Here is a 27,853-nt window from a genome sequence, read left to right on the forward strand (position 1 = left end):
GCCTTTGGTTACACTTCATGCTGCCCACTTGTTCCCGGGCCTTTTTTTTCCCCTCTGATTTTTTCCAGAGACATACCAGCTCCCACATTCTTCTCATCATTCATCTTCTCTCACTCTCCTCTAAGCCACCATTGGTCTTCACCGGCTCAAGAAGGGGCCATTTCTAGTCAGGAGGTCTGTGCTGCGGGCTTGTGGTAAATATATTATTACCTTCTTTTTAAGGCGCTTTCTCTGCGAGCTACAGGCTCAGGGCATGTATTCTGCTCTCGGTAAACAGAGATCATCAATTTACTGGCTGTCTTGGAGAGAATCTGATCCTGTCACGGAGTATTCTACTCCTCCCTTCAACCTTCCAGAGAAAAAGGGCGCTTCATTCAAACACTGTCACCCCATGCCCCAGCCCTAGCTAGGGGCCCTGCAGATGACTTCTTCAGCCTTTCAACCTTAGCACCAACCAGGGTTCCAGTGATCCAGTGATCACATGGGCTACTCAAATCCACTCCCCAAATGCCCTGGCCTCTCCATGACTTGCTTGGCCAATAAGAGGAAGATTGGGGTAGGGGTGCACAGGAGAAAAGAGGCTAGTTCTTGTCCCCCTGCCCTCTGGCATTCTCTGAAGATGTACTGCAAGTCTGGCACCATGCTAGGCATCCAGTAGAGATGCACACAGCCACTTACAACCACACGTGTTTGTGTGCCCCACACTGCTCCACCAGCTCAGAAGTAGAAACTTCCTGGTGGTTTTGGGTAGCTCTCCCCTGCAGCTAGTTTTCATGCCTGCCTGCTTGTCTATCGAGGAAGCCTTTGGGGTATTGTATCACGCAACACTAAAGAAGTCATCGCCCCCGTTAGGTTGTGCTACCATTCTCTTCCGGATCAGGAGAGTAAGTCTCCAGGACAGAATCCGCGCTGTCACTTTTTTCCAGTCACTTCAGAATTTCAGCCTCTGCAGTTGGTGGGGCACAGCATCACGTGCAGGGCAATGCATACAACACAAACAAAGCCAGGGAGGGAGCAAGAGGTTCAGAACCTACCGAAAGAGGTTAGCAGCTACAGCAAAGGAGAAAAGCCACCTGGCCTGCCTGTGTTAGGTTTGTTGAATGGCTACCAAACAAAACTCTGAGCATCTTCGTCAGTCAAAGGCAAAGTGCAGGGAGGCTCAACAGCCCCAGCCAGTCACCATCAGGTGGAGTTCACAGCCAGCTCTCGCTTGGCTGCAGATACAGGGCAGCTAGACTCAGGCTTCGGCTGGAACTGTTTCCAGCAGTAGCCCAGCAGCAATGACTTATTAACGTATTACTACACTGATATTTAAATGCGAACCGTAATGAGAGCTATAAAACATTTACGATAATAGCAATTATTCCAGAGCCTGAATGACTAAACACAGTATTCACACTTTCATGATTTGCTGCTTGAGGCTGGCTGGCCCAGGGATGTCAGAAGGTTGCTAACCTCTTAGATGCTGATTGCCGTGGAAGCCGCGGTTGCTGTTTTGCTAAGAAACACAGATTTGTTTGATTTCTGGTCTTGGCAGCTTTGGCTCAGGGAGGGAATGCCACACTCTGTCTGGCTCTTAGGTCCTGCCTAAGCAGCTGGCATTCAATGGGAGAGTTGGCATGAGGTTCCCAGTGCAGAGGGGCAGAGCCGGTGAACATGGCCCTTGTTAGAGTTTGGCTCTGCCGTTTATAGCCTACGTCACCATAGGTAACTTTCTGAATCTCATTACCTTTCTCCTTTGCAACATAGGGGTAATAACAATGATTTCACAGAGCGCAGGCAATGATTACGTGAAATGGCACCAATCCCCGCCATTAATCATGAGCTCCTTACATGGAGGTAGGCTTTGGGCTATGGCTCTATATCCTACCATTCAATTCCTCTTACCGAGGGGTGGAAAGCATTTACCTTGCAATCATGAGAGCCTGAGAGTGATGCCTAGAAGACACACCCATCCCTCTCACTACCCTGTGAAGCAAGTGGTAGTGTTAAGACTTGAACCCCAAGCAAGTTTGATTTCAGGAATGAGGAGTGTATAGGCTTCCTGTTGCTGCTGTAACAGATGACCCTGGCTTTGGTGACTGGAGTTTATTCTCCTACAGTTTGGAGATCTTAAATCTAAAGTGGGTCCATGCGAGTGCATTTCCCAGGAGTCTTTGCGGGCAGAGTTTTGTTTTCTTCCTATTGTGTCTACATTTCTTGGTCCTTGACCCGTCCTCAAGTCACTCCACCCTCCTAGGACCTTACGATGATGGTCTAGCCCTCACTTAAGGAATCTAGTGATTACACTTACAGAATTTCTCTGCTCACACGATCTTTAATTTGGTCCCATTTTCAAACGGCCCCTTTGACCATTTAATGCAACACCCACACGAGATGAGGCTATTGGGATCTTTGGGAGGCTGTTATCTAACCTCTTGAAGCAAGGTATGTAAATCACTCAGTATGGGGTGATGTTCAGAACTGTCACTGTTGCCACTGTGGCTTTGGTTAGTCCTTTTTACTATGGCGTCACAGAATCTCATTTTGACACAGCTAGCACTCTGAGGTCAGGACGATTACCCCCATTTTAGGAGAGGCTGAGGGTCCCGTGTGGGCAGCACACTCGCTGTCAGTGAATTCTAGACTGGCTGTTCTTTCTTCCCGTCTCATTTTCCTGACTCAGCTGCTGCCCTTTGCTTTTAGGCAAGCTGGCCGCTGCAGTACAGTCCTTATCTGTCCTCACATCTACTCTGGGCCCAAAGCTAGGAAATCTGCATAAGTCTCCTGTCACCTCGTGTTTTATAAGCCTTAGCAGAAGAAAACAAAAGGCTTTCTCTGCCAGTGCCCCCGTTCTCACTTCCCCACAGTTGGTTGGCCTGCTCTGTGCTGCGATGACCTTGTCAACCTCATGCATTTACCTCCATTCTCTTGAGAAGCCGTGCTGGTTCCGAGTCTGCCTTCAGCGGCCTCATTTTGCTCTTCTGAAGCTATGTGGAGAAAAAAGTTCTTCTCCCAAACTATGTAGATAAGATTGGAAGTTTGTTTGTTTGTTTGTTTGTTTTTTCCTTAAGTAAATACTATTAATGCAGCACTTTTCTTTAGCTTTCAAGCTCAAATCCGGGGTTAAATTCATTCTGTTAATTTCTGTTTTATGTGTATGGGTGTTTTGCCTACATGTAACAATCTACATCATTTGCGTGCCTGGTGCCTGTGGAGACTAGAAGAAGATGTTGGATTCCCTGGTTAGAGCTAATTGTGAGGCACCATATAGGGTACTGGGAATCAAACCCAGAACCTTGGGAAGAGCAGCTACTGCTCTTATCTACCAGCCCATCTTTTCAGATAAGATTCTGTAAATTTCAGGACTTATCTGGCCTCCCGCATTTTCAACAACCTGGAAGGACACTTGATTCCAAAAGGACACTCCAACCTGAACCCTATCGGAAACATCTCCCTTCCTCACAATGACAGTCCGCTTCTTTCCTGCACCTCTTGTATTAAGTCCTTACAAATACTTCTCTTCAGTGCTGAAGCAAGTTGACCCAAATGCTAGTCCTTTGGCCCTTAGGCTCTGTCAGACTCAGAGCACAGCTGTCAAATAAAAAGTGACCAGTGCCACACTTGCCTATGGATCCCATGACTCCAGGCATTAGAAAGGGCCTATTAACTTTCTTATTCCGGGGGCTGGAAAGCTTGCTCAGTGGTGGAGAGCACTGGCTGCTTCCCCAGCGCCTACCTGAGGTTTTCTGCTGTCTGTGACTCCAGTTCCAGGGGACCTGACACACTCTTCTGGCTGTTGTCGGTGCCAGGGATGCACAATCAAAATATCCACACACACAGAAATGCATGAATAAAATTAGTTAATGTTTTCAAGCCACAGAGGATTAGCAGCTTTCCTATCTCTCCCCTGGTGCACATGTAGAACGCGAGTGCCCTGCAGGTTCGAAGTCAGATGCTAGGGTACTGTGGCAAGACAGGGGTTCCCCCATAACAATGTATTTACAAGGGACCAGTGTGCATGACAGTGAGCCCCAGATTCTGGAAACAGGCCAGATCCCATCCCATAAGCTTGCTTTTATCAACAGTTTCACTCATTTATTTTTGTACTGTCGGTGACTGCTTTTGTGTGATAATGGCTGAGGAGTTACGATACAGACGTGTGACCCACAAAGCCTAAGATATTTACTATCAGGTTCTGCCATTCTGATCCTGTGTCTACCAGAGAATAAATTCTGGTAAATCGGAACTGTTGCAGTAAAACAAGGGGATTGGGTCAAAGGCGTTTAGAATGTAGAAAGAAACAAAGGCCCAAATTATTTTAGGAACTCAACAGTGGTGATTAACTGATCCAAAAGCAGACAGTTAAACTCCTTGGCAGCACGCCATACTTCCACCCTGGAAAATGACCTGGTGTTCCTATATTGTAACGTTGTGTGGGGACCAGGGCCAATATAAGAGATCCCCAATGGGCTGGCTAGGGATTGGATATGGGCAGTGATTCCCAGAGCTCCAGATCTGTGCCATCACTCAAGAATGTCAGCCATGCTTCTCAGTCCACTCAGACCGTCTGAGTAGAAACCTTGGGGTGAGACCCTGTGCTGCACATTTTAAGAAACCCTCCAAAGGATCCTCAGGCAAGCTCACTTCTTTTTTTCCTCTCCTCATATTGGGGCTCAAATACAGGGTTTCAGGAATACAAGAAAACAAGACACTTCCTAGTCCTTTGTTATTATTTTAAATTTCAAGACAGGGTCTCACCAAGTTGCCCAGGCTGCCCTTGAATTTGCAATGCTCCTGCCTCGGTCTCCCAAGTAGCTGGGATTATGTGTGTGTGACGCCCACACTCAGCTAACCTCACATATGAAAACCACTGAAACAAAGAGTGGAGCTGAGACCCTCCTGCCTGCGAGGACACAGGGCAGTACACAGGATGCTTGTTTGCTACTCCAGGACTGAAGACCTCTTTTATGACAGGCATGGCGTTTTTGCAATCAGGAGCAGAGGGCTCTACTCACCACTGGAGAGCTCTGGTGTGGTGTCTGCTCTCAGTTCTCTACTGGTCTCTGTTGGGTACTGATGCGTGTGTGGTTCTCTCTTGCGTCATTCAAGATAGCCATCTTTGATCTAAGGAGCTCCGACCAGCTACATCCAGTCCACCCTGGCAACCTTAATAAGGCTGACATTTCCCTCTGTCTCCTCTGATTAGGCCATCGCTTTATCACTCTGAGCTTTCTTGGCTCTGGGTGTAATCTGCATGTTGTGTGTCCATAACACCATGTAATTGGCTCTAATGCAACAATATTATCTGTGTGCATGTATCACATAATTGCAGAAGCAGGCATCTGTAGTGAGTGCAATTGCAGCCTCCCACTGGGCCAACTTTTTCTGGGTTCTGAGAACCCCCTCAATACATACCCCTGTCTCCCTCCCGTCCCCACCCCCAGACAGCCAGACTCCTTGGGTCTAACGGACGGGCTTGGTAGCTTGGTAGACTGGCCCATTCATTCCCTGCCTCTGAGCAGGCTTCCTTTTCCCTAAGCCCAGATAAGTGAGGTGGCTTCTTCCTTGATGACCCCCTTAGTGAATCGTCAGCAGCCACGGTGATGGGATATCTTTTATATATAAAGTGTGTCTGGACATGACCAATGCTCCATGCCTGAAAGCTAGGACTACCTCCAGCAGTGCTTCTGTTGGATTCATAGGATGCAGAACCATTTTCTGAAGAGCAGCTGAGTGTAAACACCCGGGCTAGACCCTGTGGGAAACATCTAAACCGCTGGCATGGGGAATGCAAAGCACAGCGGGGGTTCTGGCAGCCTGTGAACTTCAAGAGGAGGGGCTGGGAGCCCACAGCTTCCCCGCCCTCTTGCTTGGCTCAGGGAAGGCATAGGGAACGAAACTCAAGTCTTTAGGGCTGTTCCTAAATTGCTGGTTTTCTTCTCTGGCTCATATGTCACACAAAACTGGCTGTCTTTTTCCTTTTGCCTGGCAACTGTCATGCACCAGGAATCAGAACCTGTGGCTGGTGACCAAGTCCTCACACTCATCAAGATCCTCCGAATGTTATCTTGAAGTAAGTGTTTGCTCACTCAGCTCTTATGAGCAAGCACGTTTATGGCTTGTCTCCGCAGATTCTGTCCTAGGACACACTGATGCCCCCTGGGACCACTGAACTTGAGACAAACACCCCTAACTAAGTCTCCCCTGGACTGTGGCTATCTCAGCACCCCCTCAGTTCCCAGTCTTTGTAGATGAAGCTCTTTCTACTGTCTCTCTTACAGTGAGGTGGAACTTGCCTTCCACCCTAGCTCTCTGTACTACTCGGACTTGTGCAGATGCTCTGGAAAACCCTAGAAATCAGGAACGAGGAAGATATGGTGGTGCATCATTTGAGAACAACTCAACAGAATGTTACATGTTCTCTCATGGGATCCCTAATTTCTGCTGCTGAGCTCAGCTTGTCTGCAGAGAACAGTGCTTTGAGGCAGGGTTGCCTAGTCTTGCCTGTGAAGATGACTACAATGGTAGATTGTCACAATAGCACTAGCGATGCTGACACTGTCCGCATGGCCTGGGCACTGTGCACATAGTATCTCATTTATTTCTCCTAATGCTCTGAAATCCAAGCTCATTTGTCAGCTCAAGCAAGACCAATGACCTGTGTGCTCAGATTATACATTATAGTGCTGCCGAGACTATGTTCACAGCCAGGTGTGTTATCAGGGTCTGTGGTGGTCAGCATTACATGGCGGAGGTGGGTCATGTTGATTTGTGCTGGACTCGCTTCCCTGGGGCTGATATGTCAGGGACCAGGCTCACTGCTGAGGTGGCTCAAAGGCAACAGCCCTGTTCCTGTTCTATGAAGAGGAAGAGTTTAGCCACACCAGAGGCTACATGAAAGAGAAGATGATTATGTCTCAATGCCTTTTGAGGGAAAGGCTTGGTCAGTAGGTGAAAATGTTGCCAAAAGCCATCACGGCCCTTGGTGTTGTATGGACTGAATGGGGGTTTACAAATACACCACAGAACCAAAAGCTCCTTAACCTAAGCTAATCTTTCTCCTGTCGGAGCGAGACATAGGTCTCTGAGGTCAGATGAGGCAGGAGAAGGACCACAGGAAGCCACCATACCTCTACTACCTGCTCTCAGCGATCCTGGGTGCCGCGTAATAGCACGTTCCCTGATCTCCCTGCGGACCATTTAAATTAAAGCTCATAACCATTGTGTGGGCATATAATGAAAACAACTGATGCTGCACTGATTAGACCATTACTCTCAACTGTTAGAAAACATAATGATCTCACAAGGGGCCTTATTCACTGACGTACAGCAGCCGGGCTCTCATCTGACACCTCAAATTAGCAGCCAAAGCAATAACAGCTGGGGTTTTTGTCTCAATATTTGTACCCGACTCTAAAGTGATTTGGCACTGGGCGAGTGTTATTTTTAAACACACAGCGCGCACCGCCAAGTAACATTTTAAATGGTCTCCAGGTGTCATGTAAAACCTACAGAAATAAATAAAAACAATCAGCTGCCAATTTGCGTCTTCGATGATGCGGATTCCTTAACAAAAGGGCTTGTCTTTGGTTCCTCCTTCATTATGGATTCGCATTCTGACAGGCAGAAAATTCATCTCCGTCCACTCAGCAGAGACTCAGTGTTGGGAGAGAGAGAGAGAGAGAGAGAGAGAGAGAGAGAGAGAGAGAGAAAGAGAGAAGATGCTTCGAAAAGTGTAGAAAGTGGAAAAGCCAAAGAGAAAGACAAACCCCCACATGCTGCCATTGCTCGGCCTGATACCTAGTTTTGTAGGTGTTTTTTTGGTGAGTGTATGATTAAAGAACTCATTCCAGGGAGCTAACCCTAGCCCTGGTTCAGAATGCTACAACCGCTTTCCAACTTGGTTAACCGACATTCCATAGAATGCAAAGTGGATGAGGAAGCAGAGGCCTTTCTCTTTCATTGTCTGTAGCATGGAATCTGGCCTGCAGTCCTGCTCTATTTAGGAGTGCGGCAAATGCCGCTATGCTAAGATGTCTGTAGTGGGCCACAGATGGAGGAGTGACCTCCAGCTTCTATAGATGGTAAAGGCAGGAAAAGAAGATTTAGATAATATCTTAAAATCTCAGCTGTACTTGGTGTCTAGCCTAGTAAGAAGGAAGGAGGGAGTAGTAAGCGCTCAAGGATGGGCTATATATGTGTGTGTGTGAGGAATTTTGTATGAACCTGGTATCTACAGAGGACAGAAGAGGGTACCAGACCTGGAACCAAAGTTATAGGCACCAATTTCATGTGGGTGCTGGGAATTGAACCTGGGTCTTCTGGAAGAAGAGCAGTTAAGAATGGCTCTTAACTGCTGAACCGTCCCTGCAGCCCCAGAAAGACTGTTGGGTGTTCCACTATATATGTAGAGCCTGGTTGCACGTTTGGCACGTAGGAAGACTCAGTAAACTACCCAATGGGTAGTTTGTTTAAAAATAAGAAGGGTGGTGTTTGGGGCATCTTTTGATACAAATAAATGTCCACATTGAACAGCCTTCTGTACTAATTGAGGGGACAACTCAATTATCTACACGAGTGGGCTGCACAGGGACTGCAGTAAACGCAGCCTTCCTAAATGGATTGTCACTTTGAATTTCCAGAATTCATGCTAAGCTGGGGTGTGGGTGCAGTGTTCCCAGGATTTCCTTTTATTTATTTATTTATTTAAAAGGGAAGTGTGAATCATGTAAGATTTTCATAAGAAATCTGGATTCTTCAGATTGGCACCACTCACCATGAGAAACAAAATCCAGACATAAACCAAAAACCTGGGAGGTGGATTTGGTTTCCAGGGACCAGGTTTTGTGCTCTGAATATAACAACGAACCATTTGAATTAGGACACACACACACACACACACACACACACACACACACACATACTTGTGTGTGTACACATACTAAGAATATCTGTCTCTTGATGGCAACACATGAGCTGTGGTTAAAATTTTCTTTTGTATGTCATCCCCTTAAGGGCAGCTGTCCTCTGAGAGACGTTCCCTGCACTCCTACTACTCAGATTCCCTGTCTTTAAACAATCCAGACTGATGAAATGGTGTCTTCAAATCCATGGCTATTCCTTGGTGACAAATATCCCCACAGTTTTCTGTTCTTGGAGGAAGACTGCTTCTCCCAGCAGGTGTGTCCCTGCCTGTCTAAGAATTCCATTCATCAGTTCTTCAGCTACGCGTCACTGCCTGCACCACAGTTTGTAGTGGAGTCACTTCAGAGAAGCTACACAGCACGCCTGTGGCTTTGTTCTCAGGCTGAGATCCAAAGAGATCTCTGATATCAGCAATGGGGAAGGACTCTGTCAGAGAGGTGGGTACAATTCACACCTTGTCTTACCTGGGCTCACGAAACAAGTAGGGGGGTGCCAGGCTTCACTAATTGAGCCTCCAGTTACCACTGGTAGCCGAGGAATGATGAACTGGAATTGTATCCTCTCCCAGGCTACCCTCTAACGAGGCAGAGACACTGGGGTGGCCATTTCCGAAGCAGTAGCCATATGCTGGAAGGGCCTCAGAAGGCATGGTGTTGTCCTTATGCAGAATGCAAAATGTTCCCTCTGGCAAGCCCAGGGATCAAGGGATGATGGTACAGACAGGACACAGAGTCTGGCTTCACTAATTTTTGTTTCCTGTCTGGTAATACAGAGAAGCAGACGGCAATAAAAAGCACTGGATAAAGAGCCAAAAGGACTGTTTTCTGGCCTGGTTTTGCCACGAAATTTTCCTAAAGCTACAGACACTGCACTTAACCTTTCTAGAGGGATTTTTTTTTCTTTTAAAATGAAGTGAGGTCTCACCCTCCAGGGTCTCTCCAGCCCTTCATTTCTCTAATTCCAGGATAGTGGGTGCTTGTTCTAAAACGGCATTGCTGGATTGTGAATGGCTTTCAAAAGCACAACTGCAAGCAAACGTGATTTCCCAGCTGTGCACAAGGGCAGGACACCTGGAATAGACTTTGCAAGTCACTTCCAGTCCCTGGAACTTGGCATGTGACAACGGTTACAAACGAGGCTTCCTTTCTTGCTTTATGCAGATAGCTGCCTGCTTCAGCTTCTGTGTGGTCAGTAGGCTTCTTTCCCTAGTTGGATGCTCTTTTGCGGGTTCATGTTTGGAGACAGATGGGGTCAGACAAGGGAGTGAGTTTGCCAGTCAGTTGCGTGCCCAGCAAATAGAAGTCATTCACAAGACTGAGAGGGGTGAACACTGACCAGTGGAACTAATTCTCACACAGGTCTGACTTTGGTGGGATGCACCTATAACTATCATGATCCAGGGCTTTTGAAAACGGGTCTTTTGTGGGTACAAGATCTAATGTTTAAATTAAGGAAGAGAAAGGGCAAAGCAGAAAGGATAATACAGGAGTGGGTTTACTATTAGAAAATGCTGTTTAATACACAGAGATGGCCAGGGAGAGTCAGGCCTGGAAAGAACTCTGGAACAGTCCACAGGGCATGGCCATCTGAACAGCTACAGACTTGCAGTCAGCCCTCAGCAGGCATTGTCCCATTAGGTGTTAAGTGTGGAAACTGAAATTTCCATCAGTTGAAAGGATACACAATGAAATCATTCATTCCCAGGTGCATGTGCTCAGGTGTGGCTATGCCTGGCTTGTAGCTACCATGTACAACCCATGGATGTTGTAGTCCCACAAATGTTGTGGTATTTCCTTCACAGGAGGGTCTAGAGGACAGAGTGGCTGGACAGGACTGTAGCCATGAGTGTGCCATGCTGTCATGACTTCAGATAGTCAATGAAGGTTGAAAATATATTATTTTGCAAAATCTCTTGAGTTCTAAATTTTGGGATTGGATTCCCCCCACCCCCACACACATACCGTGTGTTGGCTTTCCTAAGCAGATCAAGTTGGCTGGAACTCACTATGGAACCCAGGATGGACTTGAACTCTTGTTCTTGCCTCACCTTTCTGAGTTTTCAGATTACACATGTGCACTGCCATGCCTAGCTTACAACAGCAGAGACAACAACAGTGCAAAACTTGAAAAGAAGCCCAAACCCACCCAAGTGCTGATCACCAAAAACAGCATTAATAGGAAGATTTGCACCAAAACCCTTTGTTAGTGAAGAATAATTCAGCTGTCTCGGCAGATCTTCTTTACCCAGGAATACACACCAGTGCATTTTCAAATGACCTGTTTTTCCTTAACAGGGAAAGGAAATCATAAGCTACCCCAGACTGTAGATTCTTTAAAGACTAAAAATGGTGGTTACTTAAAAGTAAAACTTATTTTAGACTTTAAATTAATTTTTACTTCTTTCTTAAGCCGCCATTCTTAAAACCTAGTTATTTTAAACATTTGACCATCAAATGTAGAGTCTGGGGGACTCCAGAAGAGGGGTGAGTTACAAGCCACAAGAGTGCTTAGAGAGCAGCCAGTACCTGTCCTAGAGTATGCTGAGAGCTGAATGGAATTCACGAAATGCAATTTAATCCTGATCATCTGGGTACAAGACAATTTGCAGCATAGTGTCAAAAAAATCATATTCAGGGATATTTTTAAGAGTTCCATTAAGTAATGACAGCTCTAAATTCAAAACTATGTCATGAGTAAACACTGATTTCAGGACTGGAAAGGCAAATGTGAAGCCCCAGAGAAACCCAGGCGAAGCATTTTGCAAATAAATGAAAACGAATCTCATCCTTTAGAACACACCAATTTTCACCGCAGCTCTGATTCTGTTCATTATTGAAAGTAAGTGGGAAAAGGGGGGAACAGCATCTAGCTGGAGCAATAGAAAATCAGGGGTGATGTGCAAAAAGGGCCAACGCCTTGTTCAACCTTTAACCTACTAGGAGAGCCACAACCTTAAGTTTGTTGTGGGCCACTACACAACTCATTTGGTAAAGGAATTGCAGTGTGGCAGTTCCCCGTTTAGTTTATTAATTTCACCCAACTTGGTGCCCTGGACTTTAGCTGATTCCCTACTATGTGTGGCTGTGAAGCAGGACAAAGCATCCACTGATTTCAGTTACCAGGAGTTTCTCCTGCTATTTGCGAGGCACATGCTAGTGACATCTTTAATCTACACAAAGGCTCTAAGGGATATGTATGGCTGTCCTCATTGTCCAGTGAGGACTGAACCGCTTTTGTCTGGTTTGGTGACAGTGGACTGGCTCCCAGCTGGTTGACAGTACCCATCAGCCCCATGCTCAACCCTGGGGCAGCTCTGTGGGCCCATATGGGATGCTTTAAATGGATTAAGCTGGGTTTAAATGTAGATCTGACGACTGTACTGATCAGCTTTTCAAAGAGAAAAGCCGGTTCCTGCACCATTCTCCACAATGAGAATGGACCCCTGGTCTCACTGGTGCATTTACTGGTTCCTATAGTTTCAGCATATGGTGGATCATCCATAATTTTTAGCTATGTTATTGCGGTGGAGCAGTTAAGTACACTGGCTTAGGTTTTGTGAAGAAATGAAGCTAAGCATCGGAAGATTTCCCTTGACCCAGCCAGTGTCGTTCCGGAGAAATTATTCACATTCCCTGATCCTCAGTCTCCTCATTGGATGAGCTGGATTAGCACAATCTGCCCTGTAGAGTTATGGCGCCCACTTAAGTAACAGGCCACCCTTTAAAGTTTTAGCTTGCGGTCTGAAACATGCTAGAGAGAGAAGATGGATGTTCACAAGTACGGGATGCTCACGCACGGGGGAAATAACAATGTTCCTAACAACCCGCTTATTACATCGCTGTGCTACGTAACAGATGATCATTATGTCATTGTTACTGTTAAGAAGGATGGAGGCGGCTGAGTTAGAGGGGAGGACAGATCTTCCCTTGCGATGAACTCCAAGTTTTTCTGAACTGGGCTGTCCTCGACCATCCCAACACCAGTGCTTCATACCCCTCTGCCAGGACACTGCCCACAGCCCAGAAGACTATCAAGCCTATCGTCAATTTATTTTTGCCATCTTCCTCTAATAGCAGAAAAAGAACTTCTTCCTATTGGCCCTTCTCTGTCTGTATGTGGCTATAATGTCCGGCCATGCCATACCCGCTTGGATGTGGCTGAGTTAGAACAACACTTAGGAGTCTGGTGAACTGCTTCTGCTTCAACATGTCCTTCTGAGTCATCTTCAGATGCATGAACCCAACTGCTACTGCTTTAAAACCAAAGTGAATTTGGAGGCCGGCTTAACTCTTGAGAGGAACCTCATGGGATGAGTCATGCAGCATTCCTGGCTGTTCCTAGGGTGTCCTTGTTCAGTTTGGGGAGTCCCAGACTCTATGTTTCTCAGGTCTCTTTGTGCATGGCTATTCAGAAATTCTGGCAAGCCCTGGCCCGCCGCACTTCATCCTGGCACTCTGCTGACACAGTGTACTTACACCTCTTGGGTGGATGGAAACATGGGGACGCCTGGGTTGGCAGGGAACACAAAGGAGACAAAGTGAGTGACCAAGCACAATGTAGGCAGGGCGAATGCTCCTCACCCATGGGCGACCACTGCAGTGCAGATCTGTGGTCTTGGGATTGCCGGAAGTGTCTGAGAACTGTGATCTCAGGGTTGCGAGAGGTGTCTGGATTATTTTGAGAGAAGCTGGAAATTTGGATTTTCATGTAAGTGATCCCATTAAATGTGAAATATCAGTCGTGTGTGTGTGTGTGTGTGTGTGTGTGTGTGTGTATTTACTTACAGAATAAAAAAAATCTCCTTTGTCTGTGCAATATGGTTTATGGTCTAGTCTACAGTCTCTGGATTCAAAGAGCGCAGAGCTGGATTGGCCTTTGATTCTGTCACAGATATGTTGGCCCTCCCGCAACCTCCTTAACATTATCAAACGGTAATGGTAGGTGGTTCGTGAAAGGGCAAGCTGTGCTTAGGATTCCCAGCCTTGCCAGGGGGCCCCTTTGAACAGCTGTATTGCACACAGAGCCCAAGGAAGGCAAAGAGCATAGACCAAGGAACCACGACCGCTGGGTTCCAATCTCTTTACTAAAGACAATTTACTGTTGACCTTGGGTGCTAAGTGACAGGAGGTGCTGAGGGTGCAGAAGGTTAGGAGGTATGGCTCTCTCTCCTGTCCCAGCTTCACCCACCCTTTTTTTAACACTTCACTTGAATGGAGGATGGTCATTCTGGAGACACCAAAAGGTCCTGCCAGTGCCAGGCTATAGTGAAGCCATTGGATTTCCCAAGTTGGCAGGTAAAATAAGTAGGAACAAGACCTTCAAATGAGTATATACCGGTTATCTACAGACCCACAGGATCTCTGTACTATTAAGCTGGTACCGGGATATGTTTTCCTGACATCTGTAGCCTGGCTTTTTTTGTTGTTGTTGTTTATTTATTTATTTTTTTAATTAATTATCCACTGAAATTCTTACTTGCTAAATTTGCTCCAGAGATAATATCTTAAAATATCTTTTCATGTCTTATAAACTACTTTAAAAAGAAAACCTTACATATTTTATTAACCAGGCTTTCTTAGTGTATGTGTGCCTCCATCTGTGTGTGTACACACAAGCGGAGATCAGACAGCAACTCTGGTGTCATTCTGCAAGCAACAATCATCTTTTATTTTTGAAATGGGGGTCTCTGAATGGCTTGGACATTCCAAGTGGGCTAGGCTGGCTGGCCATCAAGCTCCAGGGATGTACCTATCTCTGCCTCCCCGACTTTTGGGATTACAAGTAGATGCCATGAGGCCCAGCGTTTCAAAGCCTGAGTTCTAACAGAGAACTGCCTGACCATTTTCAACTTAGCTAACGAGGGCTGACAAGGGCTGGAAATAGAGCTTACAGTGCCCTGACCACAGGATGCTCAGAATGCAGTGTCATCACACACAACTTGTGCAGTGAAAAAGTTTATGAATTGAAAAATGTGCAGGACAGGAGGAAGCGAAAAGGTCGTCATTGGAATAACGAGGGGAGGTCTGACTCACAGAAGCCGGTGCTGCCATAAAATCAGAGCTGGTGTGTGCGTGTGTGTGTGTGTGTGTGTGTGTATGTGTGTGTAGTTTATGGAAAGCACCCCCCCCCAAACTGTTGAGGGCTGGAGACAACAGAAGTGAGACTAAATCATCCCTGCAATTACAAGGTTAGGAAGTGAAAAGATTCTTTACCTTCCCCTGCAAGTCTGATCTACTTTAAACTTTGAGGGCCCTTTCACTTTGAGGGGCCTTGCAGTTGGAGGGGTCTGAGCTGTGTGACTGGAACATCGAGGGCCATTTTGCAAGCTTGTCAGAAGCTCTGACAAGAGGCACTGACAACTCTTGGAGGACACTCTACACCGCCGTGCAGCACACAATGTATCTCAAGCTTTGGTAACATGGCTAGTGAGACAGCTTGGTCCAGTGGCCACGGAGGCTGGGTTGCTTATTTGTTAGCAGTTAGCTGGTTTCTCTGAGATGGACTACTGTAAAAGGAGGGGAACAGGAACAGTCATATAGCTTCTTGGAGGGGCTGAAAGCGTGCAAATAGAAAATGTGAGGAAGTATTATGGTGGAGGGCACACTGGCTATGCTGGTAGGCATGATGAACTGCCAGCTCTGGCCATTTCACCATCTTCCTCCCCTGTGATCATGTGAAGCCTTAGTAAGTTTCAGCTGTACCACACTTTCTGCTGACTGGACGGCACAGGGTGGCATCACCTTTCCTTGTTCACCACACCTTGACCTGGACATTCCCCACTGGACACAGCCAATACGGATGAGAAGGTGGTACCTTTTGCACTTTGCCATCCTGGCCCCAGACTATGATTTTCCTTCTGTCATTAGTCCCCACTCAGATTCACCTTCTGAGTTCATGTTCAGTGTAATGAATAAAACCAACTTTTCAATGCGAAGAAAATTTATGGTATTTCCACTCACAAGAAGGACGGAAAAAGTGTATTATGGAGTGTAAGATATTCCAAGTGGTTGACGTCACAGACTTTTAAGATAAATAATCTCTAGACCTTTCTGTGAGATAAGCATGCCCCTTTCCTGGCTTCCTACCACACACTGTGTAATGTCACAGCACATCTGAAGTATGATGCTCTTCTTAGCGTGTGAGTTATTACTTTTTTAGGATCCTAAAATTAACCTTTCTAGGGCTAGCGTATTTTAAAAATCTTAATCTCTGAAAAAAATTATTAATGTGTAAAGCCTCCACTCAGTTCCTGTTCATTGTTTCGCTGACAAGATTCCTTATGGTGTCTAATATTTGGTCACAGAGACATGTTATAAAATGCCAATGCACAGATGATGTTTGGAAGGTCTGGGGTGAGGAGGGGAGTCTCCTTAAATGGAGATGTCAACTCCAGCCAATTTCGGAGTGGTTCACCATTAAGATGGATGTTCTCAAAGCCCTGGGTCTCTGCTGGAAATTTAAAAAAAACCACAGAATAACTGATTATGATTAATTGTAAGTGCTTAGCCACGTGAAGACAAATGAACATCTTTAAAACAAAGCTATTGATCTGGCTTTGTTTGGAATTGAGAAGATAGACTAATCAGATCCTACAGGCCTTTTGCAATGATGAGGAATGAGAGATTGGATTATTTTTTATTACTGTTATTATTATTTTGGTCACCGGTTTCTAGATTTTAACTTAGCAGCACCTGATATATCTGGCTATAATTTTTTTTTCCCCTAGCAAATATCTGAGTAGAGAGTAGTTGTCCAAATATGTCCTGGGCAAGAGTTTGATTGGGATAAAGGCAGGGTAGGAGGAAGAGATGTGGGAAGGACTACATTTAGAGAGTCCCTTCTGTGTGGTCCCTTCTCAAAGGTGAGGAACACTCAGAGAGGTCACGAAGCTTGACCCAAGTCCATGGCTTCCTATTTGCCACCCACATGAGTCTATTCTTGAAGCTCCTTTCCCCCCCGAGACTCCCTCAGACAATACTTTCAGCAGAGAACTAACTAAGGGGCTGACAGGTCGTCACAGCTGTTTGGTGGCAGCTGTGACTTCCATTTCCTCATTTCTTCCCAAGGAATTTTTCTCATCTTTCTCATTCTCCTTGGCAAGGAGTGAAAAGGTGACACTTTGCTAACAGACCTTTCTACAAAGGCTTTTTCGAAGGCAGGGAAAACCATGCCTCCCTTCTCAACTCCAGTTTCCCAGGAAGAGAAGTCCTGGGCTGGGTTGCTAAATTCGAGCTGGCACACTCTCCCACAGACATGCAATTGTTGCCGGTTCCGGGGTCAGAGTTTGGGTGAGGAGAGACCATCCATCTTAGGACTGACAATCAGACCTCTCCTGTCTGTGGGTCCTGTCTTTTCTGTGCCAGGAATCCTTAGCTTGCAACCAATTCCAAGTAGCTTGCAGCATCAGCATCCCTGTATTTCCCGTGATTCTTCCTAGAATCACCTTCCTCTCTAGCAAGGTGGAGGGGATTTTTCTAACTCGCTGCCGGTGTCTTCCAGGTGAAAAGAAAGGTAAAGAAAGAATGTGTACACCTTCCTTTATGTGTAAAGGGACATTTTAATATATTCATTCATTTACTGGATGTTCATTCTTCCACTGCAAACAGACACAGGAAACCTTTGACTATGTAGTTTAAAAAAAATTCCCAAGGAGGCTCAACTTATCCTAGTCTCTTATCATCCTGAAGCTAAAACTGTTCCAATGTAATTATTTTTTTTTGCAGATTTTGGAAAGGGTAAGTCACTCTCCAGTTAAAGCGATCAGCTCCTTTATTTTTACGAAAGAGAAAACTGAGGCTCTGAGAGCCAAAGAGACTTGCCCAAGGTCACACGCCTAATTAGTGGCAGGATAAGGACCGAATCACCCAGCCCCTGACCTAAGTTCTCCTATGCCTTATTGCTGCCTCACCAGGCTTCCCCACATGAAGGGCAGTGAGCAGAGTAGCTGCTGGGGAGAACAATCAAACTGTTTCCTAACACAATTCAACTTTAGTTGAATGACCCCAATATGACCCCTCGGTGACTTTTCTTCAGAAAGAGGTTTCTTTAGTTAGAGCAAGTGAAAATCCAAGACACAGGAGGACAGTCTTGTGTGTGTGTGTGTGTGTGTGTGTGTTTCTACATAAGGTATATATGGTGAGATTGCAAGGAGGGAGCATCTTCTCTCATCTGTTCATCCTCACCACTTTAAGGTTACTATTTAAAGTTTGAATTTAAGCCTTCAAGAAGATCCCAGAAGCAGGAGCAATAACTGGACCTTACCAGGATGTCTGTCATTCCCCCACGTCCTGTGCCAAGGTCCCTCCCTGCTTCTGGCTAATTCCAACTCACCTTCTGGTGGTAACCCCTCTGTCACTGGCCACAGACCTGTAACCTGTCTCCCTGTATGCCCATACTCAAAGAAGCTGCTCCCTGAATACACAGACAGATGCTGGGGGGCTATTTTGGCCATCTGCTCCAACAAATACAGCGGGAGCCCGGGAGCTCGATTGAGGAACCCCAGTTTGTGGGAGGTGAGAAATCACACTTTGCAGCCTGCAAACACTTTGGCCAAGGTAAGCCGGAGGGATCCCCCGGTACCCAATTTTAATAGCATTGCAGTAGAAGACCCAGGAATGCATCCATAAGGACCCCCCTGCACACATACGCTCCCCCTCTCTCCTCTCCGCACAACGCACACACTCTCACACACACAGAAGGCAGCAATCGCAAAATCAACTCACAGGATCTCCAAATCGCGCAGCGCTCGGAAGGCTCCATCTTCAATGCAGCTGATGTGGTTATTGTCCAGTTGCCTAAGGGAAAGCAAGGGAGAGCATGAAGGCTGAGCAGGGGCAGCGGCGAGGGGCTGGGCGGCTAGCCGGCATCCCTGGCCACCAAGCGCCTGTCCCTCCACCCCTTGCAGGCTCTGCTAGTCCCTGCCAGGAGCTCCTGCAGAGCCAGCCTGTCTGCCACGCTGCTCCTTCTCTTCTCTCTGACTGTCTGAGGGAACTACACAGGCGAGCGCACCAAAGGCTGTCAGGTCTCAGTAAATATTAATTGCGCATTTTTTTTTTTTTTTTTTTTTTTTTTTAGGCAGAAGGGAGTAATTTCATTACATTAGGGCATCCAATCCATTACGAGCTCTTACTGTCATGTCACTGAAACAATTTCATTAAGCTAAAGGCCTGTAAATCATTGGAGGTCACTGCTCTGCCCTCCGCGACCTCCCAGAATGCTTTTTTTTCCTTTCCTCTCTCTCCCTCATCTCCCTTTTACTGGAAGTTACAGTCTTTGCTTTGACACAGCGCTAAATCTCAAGGCTTTATCTGCCCAAGAGCGGTGAGGGCGCGTGGGGAATATACCGATTCCAAATTAGACTCAACTAATCTAATTTTATAGTCTTTTTATTATTCTAAGCACCAAATGTCTGTGGTGGTTTGATGTCTCCGTGCATTGTTATGGGGCCCATCTGGTAGGTCATTCTATGGGAACATTTTTTGAATAAATACAGATTCCCTCAAACTGCACTAACCATCATCAGCATTAAAGAAATTCATTGATGGAAGTGTTTGTGATGGAGGAGAAAAAGGAATATCATTATTGCCTAAAAGATGCACCACTTACATTTAAATTGGGGAGAATTAAATGCACCTACTTTAGGATTCCTTTTTAATTTTCCTTTCCCGTCCTAAGAGCAGGAAAATAAAGACTTTCTAAAAGACGCCTTGACTAATACACATTCCAGCTGAGGACTGAGGGATTTTAGTCGAGAAGAAACAGACACCATTGTTTTTCTGAGCCAAACTATATATTATTTGATAAGTAAATCAGTGTATTTATCACAACCACATCCAACTTATACTATATATAATCCATTTAATTCCTAAAACTGCAATTGACAGAAAAGAATCTTGTAAAGAAAATGACTATTTGCAACCAATACTGTCCTGTCCTTTGCAGAGAACACCACAGTTGGGGCAAGCTGAAAGTGTCGCTATACTTAAAACTCTTTCCTTGGACACTCATATGAAATGAAAAAAAAAAAAAAAAAAAAAAGAGCCTTTTACAGTTGGGTCACTTCCTATAGTTGGTATTTTGATTTGTAATTTCCATTAACAAATCCCAAATCAGCTCTCCACAAAACACACTTAAACTAACATTTGGTAATTCTCACAGAGGGCATTTATTTATTTATTTATTTACCATAAGAATATAGAGTTAAAACCAAAACATTATTCTCATTGCAAAAGTTTATGGATGTAGGACTATTAATGTGTGTGAGTTCCTGTGCTGAGCCAGATCCTGCACACTATTATAAAACTGCCTCACCCAGATAGACAGCCGCCATGGTGCACATTTAAAACAAGTCATGTCCAGATTTGAAAGTGATCGAGATACAGCTCTCAGAAAGCAGAAGCATCCTTCAGGTTGACCGGTCCTCCACCTAGTGTTCCAAGTCCTGGCTAATGGTGGTGTTTGTGGACTTTCGGGGTTCTTCAGTCCCTGGCCTTTCCGGAGCTGTTCTTTACACGATTTCGCTGATGTTTTTGGAACTGTACTGGAACAGCTACTTTCCCAGCAGTGGTTCTATTAGGGCAATCTAGTCTTGCTGCCCAGATTCCAGATTTATCATCGGTTTAAAGGCCGATGAATCAACAATCTCGGCTCCACGTCAAGGCCACCAAACCTTACCAAGCAGAAACTTGGCGGGGCTGGCTTTGGGCTCCAAGAAATTGTTCAACGAACATGCTGAATTCGGCAAAAAACCCACACCATCCACCTAAGTAGAAAAATATCTAAATCATCAGACTGGAATACAGTGTGGGGTGATGGCGATTTGTAGAGAACCTCCTTGTGTGTGCATCTCACAGAGGACCTTGAAATTATAGCATACCCCAAGTGAATGGATTTATAAAGTGTTATTCATTCCTTTTCTTTTTGAGGGCATTAATAACCAAAGAGGGGATTATTTTAAATACACAGAATTTTTCCCCATTTTTTCCCATGGGGAAAAATTAAATCTTCAAGAGAAAAGAGAAAGCTATAATTCCAAAAATCCAAACTAATTGGCATTTGTTTTTGCTCTCTCTCTCTCTGAATATATATATATATAAATGTATATATATAAATGTATATATATGTTCATATATGCATATCTTCCAAGTGTAGTTATTTCTAGACTGAAGAGAAAAACATATTACAACTAACCAGAAAATTATTGTGGGAATCCTGCTTTCATAAACCAAGACTGGGGAGCAGACAAGGAAACAGCCTTGACACCCTGTTTGTCTTCTCAGCATTACCTCTTTGTTCTTTAAGTAGAAAATAAAGAATAAGAGGTGAGGGAATCCCACCAAAGAGTGGTAGAAAGAGAATTAAAAGTTGGAGGGGGGGGCTAAAATAATGTATAAAAATCTGTACTCAATGTTGCGTCGGAGTCCCAAAGCCCAGGTTGTAAAATAGTGTGGACAAGAGGAGCCTGGTCATTTAAGACAAAATCGGAGTGGTTGGATACATTAGTAATTGTGTGATGTTTCAGTCCTTTCAGGGGGAGGCACAAATCGACACCAAGCTATGTATTCATAAAAGGGAAAACTGGGATCTAACAAAAACATCTCAGTGGCTGTATTTCATGCCTTACTTTAAGCACGTATGAAATGTATCCAAGATTAAAACATTTATGCTCAAGTGTGCTTGCCCAGAAGACATTTATTAGAACGGAGATGGTGTCCTTCCATCCTAACCACAGAGAAACCAAACAGGACCTGTATCCCAGCTATCCTCGCTAGTCAAAGGGACAGGCTCAAATATTCACGCTAGGAAGGTTTGTCGGGCAAGTGGGGACTACAGCCATGACTCCTTCCATCTCCCCGCTAGTAGCTAGGACAGCTTTGTGGAGTTGAGTCTGAGCGGATTCACAAAAAGCCCAGTTAACAGCCCACAGTCACTCCTGCTGTTTCACGCAGACACGGGGTCCTCAACCCAAACGAGCAGGTGCCCGGTCAGAAAGATTTCTTTTCTTTTACTACCTATTTATTTATTCGAGGGAGAGGTGTGGAGGTCAGAGGATGATCTGAGTACGTCTGATTTCTCCTTCAACTGTGTGGGCTTCAGGGACTGAACTTGGGCCATCAGGCTTGGCGGCAAGCATCTTTACCCACAGAACATTCTCACTACCCATAGGTTGCTTTTTTTCTTTCCAAAATAACAACTCAGACACCAAAGTGCTGTGTGTGTTGGGGGTGGGGGTGGGGAGGCGTAAATTGCAAGCCCAGCATTTCCTTGTCGGCGTTGGAATAGAGGACTAATAAACACGCAGAGAACCTTCTGGTAGATGAAGCCAAAGCATTTGCTTTAGCAGTTGCTTCTGAGAGTTCAGTATGCTGGAGGCTGCCGACATGTGTTCTGAGCTCTTGGAGGGTCAAAGGTCTGTATCATGCCTTTGAACTCATTCACTCAAAGATCTCCCCCCCCCTTAAACGGGATTGAGGAAAGCTCATAGCATACTCCATGCCTAGCTCACCATCACTCAGGGGGCATGGGCAAAAGGAACTTTGGAGATGTGAGCATAAAGGGCTCTGAGCAACTGAGCATGCCTGCCTCTGCCCCTGTTTTTCCTGTGAGCGTCTACTAGTGCTTACCGAGGTCTGTGAAAGACAGTGCTAACCCACGAGCCACACGACTCTGGCTGATGCCCTGTGGCCCTTGCTATGACAAGGGAGCAGACCTAAGTATCATAAGTATTATTTCCCTCTGAGCCCATAAGGGGCTTCACACCTCCCGGTTCCCTGAGACACTGAAACCCTTCCCTCTTCCGCAGCAGGGATCCTCAGGAAGAACTGGAGATACTATGAGATTTCTGTGCTTTTCCTAGGAAGTCTAGGAAGGCAGTGGCTGGAAGAGGAAAAGCCACTCTTTTTCTTTTTGGAGGCAACTTTCATTGTCTTCTCCTTTATACAGAATACCAATTTGATTTGCACTCCTCGGTCTTTGAATAAGCTGAGAAGCCCCAAAACATTTCATGATATTAAATTAACTGCTTTAATTTCCCTGGGAAGCTTCCATTTCAGCAAACAATATGACTGCTAAAATGATACCAGGGCCATTTAGTCAGAAATCCTCAGACAAGGACTAAGCGCAGACTCCCTGAAAGGAATGCTCTGACGACTGCATTTTTTTATATTCTGCGAAAATAAACAAGTTAGAAAAGAAAGCCAGCATGAGTGGGGACTTAAAAGTAATCTCTTATTATGGCAGGCCGGGCGGTAGCACTTCTGTGAGAATTCCTGATCCTAAGCATAATATTCTCCGAATTATCACAGTTCGTCTCTTTTGCTTGCAGTTTCAATTTTCATAATCGGAGCAGGAGAGAAACATTTTTGCAGTTCAGAAAATTTTATGAAGCATGTGTAAATCCTTAAAAAGGGGGTGGGAGTTAGAAAAAGATGGTCTACAATATCAATACCCACCCACCCACCCACCCCACAACAACAGCCACAAAACATAAGAAAAAAAGAGTAAGAAAATTTCAAGACTTCCATGATGCATGCAAGTCCATACAAACAAACAAACAAACAAATAAACAAACAAACAAACAAACACCGGAAAACAGAAGTCTGCAGAAACAGGCTTTGGCTATTTGGAAGAAGAGTAGAATTTCCAATAGAATTCCCTATGAACATGCAAAGTTTACACACCAGGGCTCATCCAGCTGTTGCTGTGGGGGGAGGAAGGGGGAAGGGCAGAGGGGTGGTAGGGAGGGGTGGTAGGGAGGATAGCCCAGCATCTCATCAAATGGTTGGTGAAACTTAGCCTAAAGGCATCGTTACTCTAGGGCCTCTAAACAGCAGCAGCAGCAGCAGCAGCAGCAGCAGCAGCAGCAGCAGCAGCAGCAGCAGCAGCATTCTGCCTCAGAACTACAGCTAGTGTGACTGCAGTCCTTGTGCGATGTGAAAGAAGCAGGTGAGGCTGAGCATCCTCTGGAGTTATATCATTTGCTATTTTCCCGAACAAAACTAGCTCCACAAAAATGTACAAAATCAGCAGAGCACTTCTGTACACAATTCACAAGGGAAGCCCTAGCGGGAAGCCAGACAAGTCCGTGGCCACAGAATCCAGCAGTTAACTAACAGAGTAGTCACAGCATGTTAAAAGAAGTTCACTCCAAATTAGGCACCTAGGATACAGAATGAGGTATAAGATAGTCTTTGAAAATGGAGAGGCGCCTCCTTATCCGTGATTTTGCATGCCAACCATCTTTATCATATAATTCAAAATTCAAACTGATTGGTATTTGTTTATGCTATATATATATATATATATATATATATATATATATATATATATTCATATATGCATACCTTCCAAGCACACTTTTTTCTAGACTGATGAGAAAAACATATTACAACTAACAATTTGTGTGTGTGTGTGTGTGTGTGTGTGTGTGTGTATGTGTGTGTGAATCCTGCTTTCATAAACCAAAAGGGGACCAGACACGGGAACAGCCTTGACACCCTGTTTGTCTTCTCGGCGTTACCTATTTTTTTCTTACCTTGTTTTCTTTAAGCGTTACCTTGTTTTCTTTAAGTAGAAAACAAGAAATCTAGTAACACCTTTTTAAAAATGATGCTTTAACATTATAAAACTCATTATTGAAGAACAAATTGTACAAGCATTTGTCTGCTGCTCTTTCAAAAAAAATTAAAGCTCAAGGTTTTTTTTAACTGGCAAAAGGAAAAAAAGTATGTTCAAAAGAAATGCATACACTTCGTATAATTGAGTACTGGTCACACTTTGTAGGCGAATCAAACACTTGATCTTAGCCACAATCTGTTAATGAATTGTCACTACTTCTCATCATTAAGAAGCTGCAGTAATTCCACATTAAAATGACATTTCACATGAGCAAAAGGAGGTGAATCTATTATTCTGCACATTTAGTACACCTGTCCACCACATCCAGGAATGCATGCATAAAGATATGTTTACCCAGCCATGAATTATTTAAGTGTCTGCAAAGATCCCTGTCCGTGCAACTGACAACTCTATGCCTGTATCTCCTGAACACATACTTACACGTGTATGATCTCACTCATGTACATATGTAAATGAAAATGTATTTTTACAAAACAGTCAACATAATAATGGACTTCTGACATTTAATGTGGATAGACTTACAAAATTACTTAGGAAATTGATTGCCATCATTCCAGTGGCGTCATAAGGAAGGGACAGAGTCAGGTTAATTAAGCTTTCGGATCACAAAAGCCTGCTTGGGCCATAGTTGAAAATTAAACAGAAATCTGCTTTAACAAGCGTGGTTGGGTGTACTTAGCCACGCAGCTAGCATGGCACCTCTTGTTCAGTATATATCGTATTGCTGTTCAACATATGTAACTTCTGAGCAGGAGGATAACTGCATTCACTTGCATGATGCCTCTAGAAGCGAGCTCTGCAACAATGCAAACACTGCTGACGGATTAGCAACAAAGAGGCACATCCGACCTTGGAGAATAAAGAAGGGGCTCACACAGCTGAGAGATGTCAGTTAACTCCAGTTCTGTGTGTGGAACCTTCACATACAGGGGTGTTTGGCAAACGAATTTCCACTGAAAAACCTAAGTGGGGGGATCCTTGCAAGCCAGTATAGCACCAAGGGGAAGAGGCAGAACCCCTGTTTCATTTGTGCACGCCAAACTTGATTTGGAAACAAATTCTGGCATTTCTAGGGAAATAAAGGAGCAACAATAAAAAGGACAGAAAGTCCGTCGATCTAAACCAGCCCACATTCGTAACGAGAGAGCTTCATTTGACTTTTTAGATCAAGGGACCCAAAAAGCTTGATTACTGTTTACAAAAATGTTTTAAGGCTCACATTTCAAGTCAGCTCCAGACCCGGTGGTCATCTTTGTGTCAGGATATAAAGGCTGAAGCAGTCTTAAAGGCATCACAGTTTGCCTGTGACTTTACCTATCCTATTCTGGGATAACTCAGAACTAGGCACTTTTCAGACATCCATGTGATGACCATCAATTCTGTTGGGTCCTGGGGCAGAGTCCATTGGAAGGTTATTAATTTTCAGAGCATCATTCTCTCGCTTGGTCTCTAAAAGCTTCAGATGCCTTTGAATTCACAAGCTTGCTTTTGGTTGCACAGGCACTAAGAGGCTTACCACTCCACACATGCAGGCTGGTAGGCACCTGAAAGTATCTCAATTGTTCTACTGTGCCCTCTTAACCTTACTGGGAATTCAAATTTCTTTGCAAGATGTATCTGTGTTTTACTCACTGGCCTTGCTGAAGTCATGAGTACTCAGAGGCTGGACAAATAAATGGCTGTCTCCATAGCGATTGGGGCAGGTCTGTGGTTTCCCTAGTTACACTCCTGAGAGATAACCATCTGTGGTTCGTCCTCAGCAAAGGCACAAGATGGAGGGAGGAGTGAGAAACGGGAAGATGAAATGCACTTTTGTGAATAGGCATGAAGTTAGACCTCTGTATACCTGTTTTCACTCCTTTTGCTAAAGCAACCATCACAAATTCTAGTGGGGTTGATGACAGGTATTTTTTTTTCTCCACCCCATGAAGGTTTCAGAAAATTTCATATTGACCACAATGAACAAATACAGCCCCATGATTATAGCTAGTAAGCTGAAGCCAGAGTGGAGGTATTTCTCCCTGGATGTCAGGCAGGTGTCCACACAAGAGGCTGGTTCTTCGTTCTCATGTTGGATCATCACTCAGGGCTGAAGGTACCTGTCACCACAGCCTGAGGACCTTTCCCTGTCAGTGCATGGTGTTTGCCCCACATCCTTAGACCCTCAAAGATGGTTTTCCTTTTTCAAACATCACACAGATCATTCATCTAGAAATCTAACTGTGTGTCTTTGAATTTTTCTGCATTTACCAATTCATCCTAACAAATCCTTTGTGAGTTCTCAAGGTCTGATACCCATTTTAGTTTTTAAATGGAAGGCCAGAGCTTATTTGATTTCTAGCTATGGAAACTAAGTGATTTGTATTTGTGTCCTCAAATCTCAGTTTCTATGAGATGGATGCAATAGTGTTTAGCCAAAAGCCTATTGTAAGAATTAAAGTAATGAAATGAAAGTAAAGGAATGAAATGCGTATATGCGTATATTTCTGGCTTTGCTTAATTTTATTTGCTTTAAAACTAATGTTATTAAATAAAGGAATCCATTTTTTTCTTGCGTGATCTCTAAGGTCTCTTTCTGCTCTGAAGTTATGTGTCCTGAGATTGATTTCTTATGAGTTCTTAAGGGGAAAAAAAAATCCTGTTCATTTTACTCATACTCCTTGGTGATCCCAGCATATCCGTTTATCCCTTCTTTTCCCATCCCGGCCCAAAGAATCTATTATTTGAGATATTCAATATATTCTTTCTGCAACAAGGGCAGCAGTTCAGACACATGGGCTCTTCTAACTTCTCCAGCCGTTAGGAGATTGAAATTCAAGAAGCCAGTGAAAACTCAGATCAAAGAAAACACACATTTTTCCCTCACAAGAAAATGATGCCAATACGGCGACATATTTGGAATCCCATGGGAGAGAGTGACTGCAAAGTTTAACCTCATTTGTTGATGGCTGTTTCCAATTAATTATCAATCAAGCAATGTACTGGGAACCTAAAGCAGTCAAGTGTCACACTATCTCCTGGTATGTAATTTTTTCTCCTTTATGTATGTATACATGTGTGTGTACCTGCTTGTCTATCTGTGAACCATGTTCACAGTGGATGCCTTTTGGGGGTCAAAAGGTGGTGTCAGAACCCTGGAATCAGAGTTACATGTGGTTGTAAGCTGCCCGATGTGTAAGCCTAACCCGTGTCCCCAGAATTAACACCACGTGCAATTAACTGCTAAGCCATTTCTCCTGCCCAAGTATGTAGTTTCTTAATCTTAGTATTCTTTAGTCTGTACACAGAGACTCCCTGTAACCCCCATTTC

The 27,853-nt window shown here is 44.7% G+C and overlaps 1 protein-coding gene across 2 annotated transcripts in view; it reads right to left on the reverse strand.

Annotated features, from left to right (window-relative positions):
- The window catches only part of Slit3 (slit guidance ligand 3), a 594,183-nt gene that overhangs the window by 146,853 nt on the left and 419,477 nt on the right, over positions 1–27,853 (reverse strand). For both annotated transcript variants that reach the window (XM_021631471.2, XM_060363864.1), the window contains one exon: positions 18,630–18,701. In XM_021631471.2, the coding sequence (XP_021487146.1) occupies positions 18,630–18,701 (72 nt within the window). The remainder of the gene's footprint in view (positions 1–18,629; positions 18,702–27,853) is intronic.

This window comes from Meriones unguiculatus, chromosome 11 (assembly GCF_030254825.1).
Source record: "Meriones unguiculatus strain TT.TT164.6M chromosome 11, Bangor_MerUng_6.1, whole genome shotgun sequence".
Classification (NCBI taxonomy): Eukaryota; Metazoa; Chordata; class Mammalia; order Rodentia; family Muridae; genus Meriones; species Meriones unguiculatus.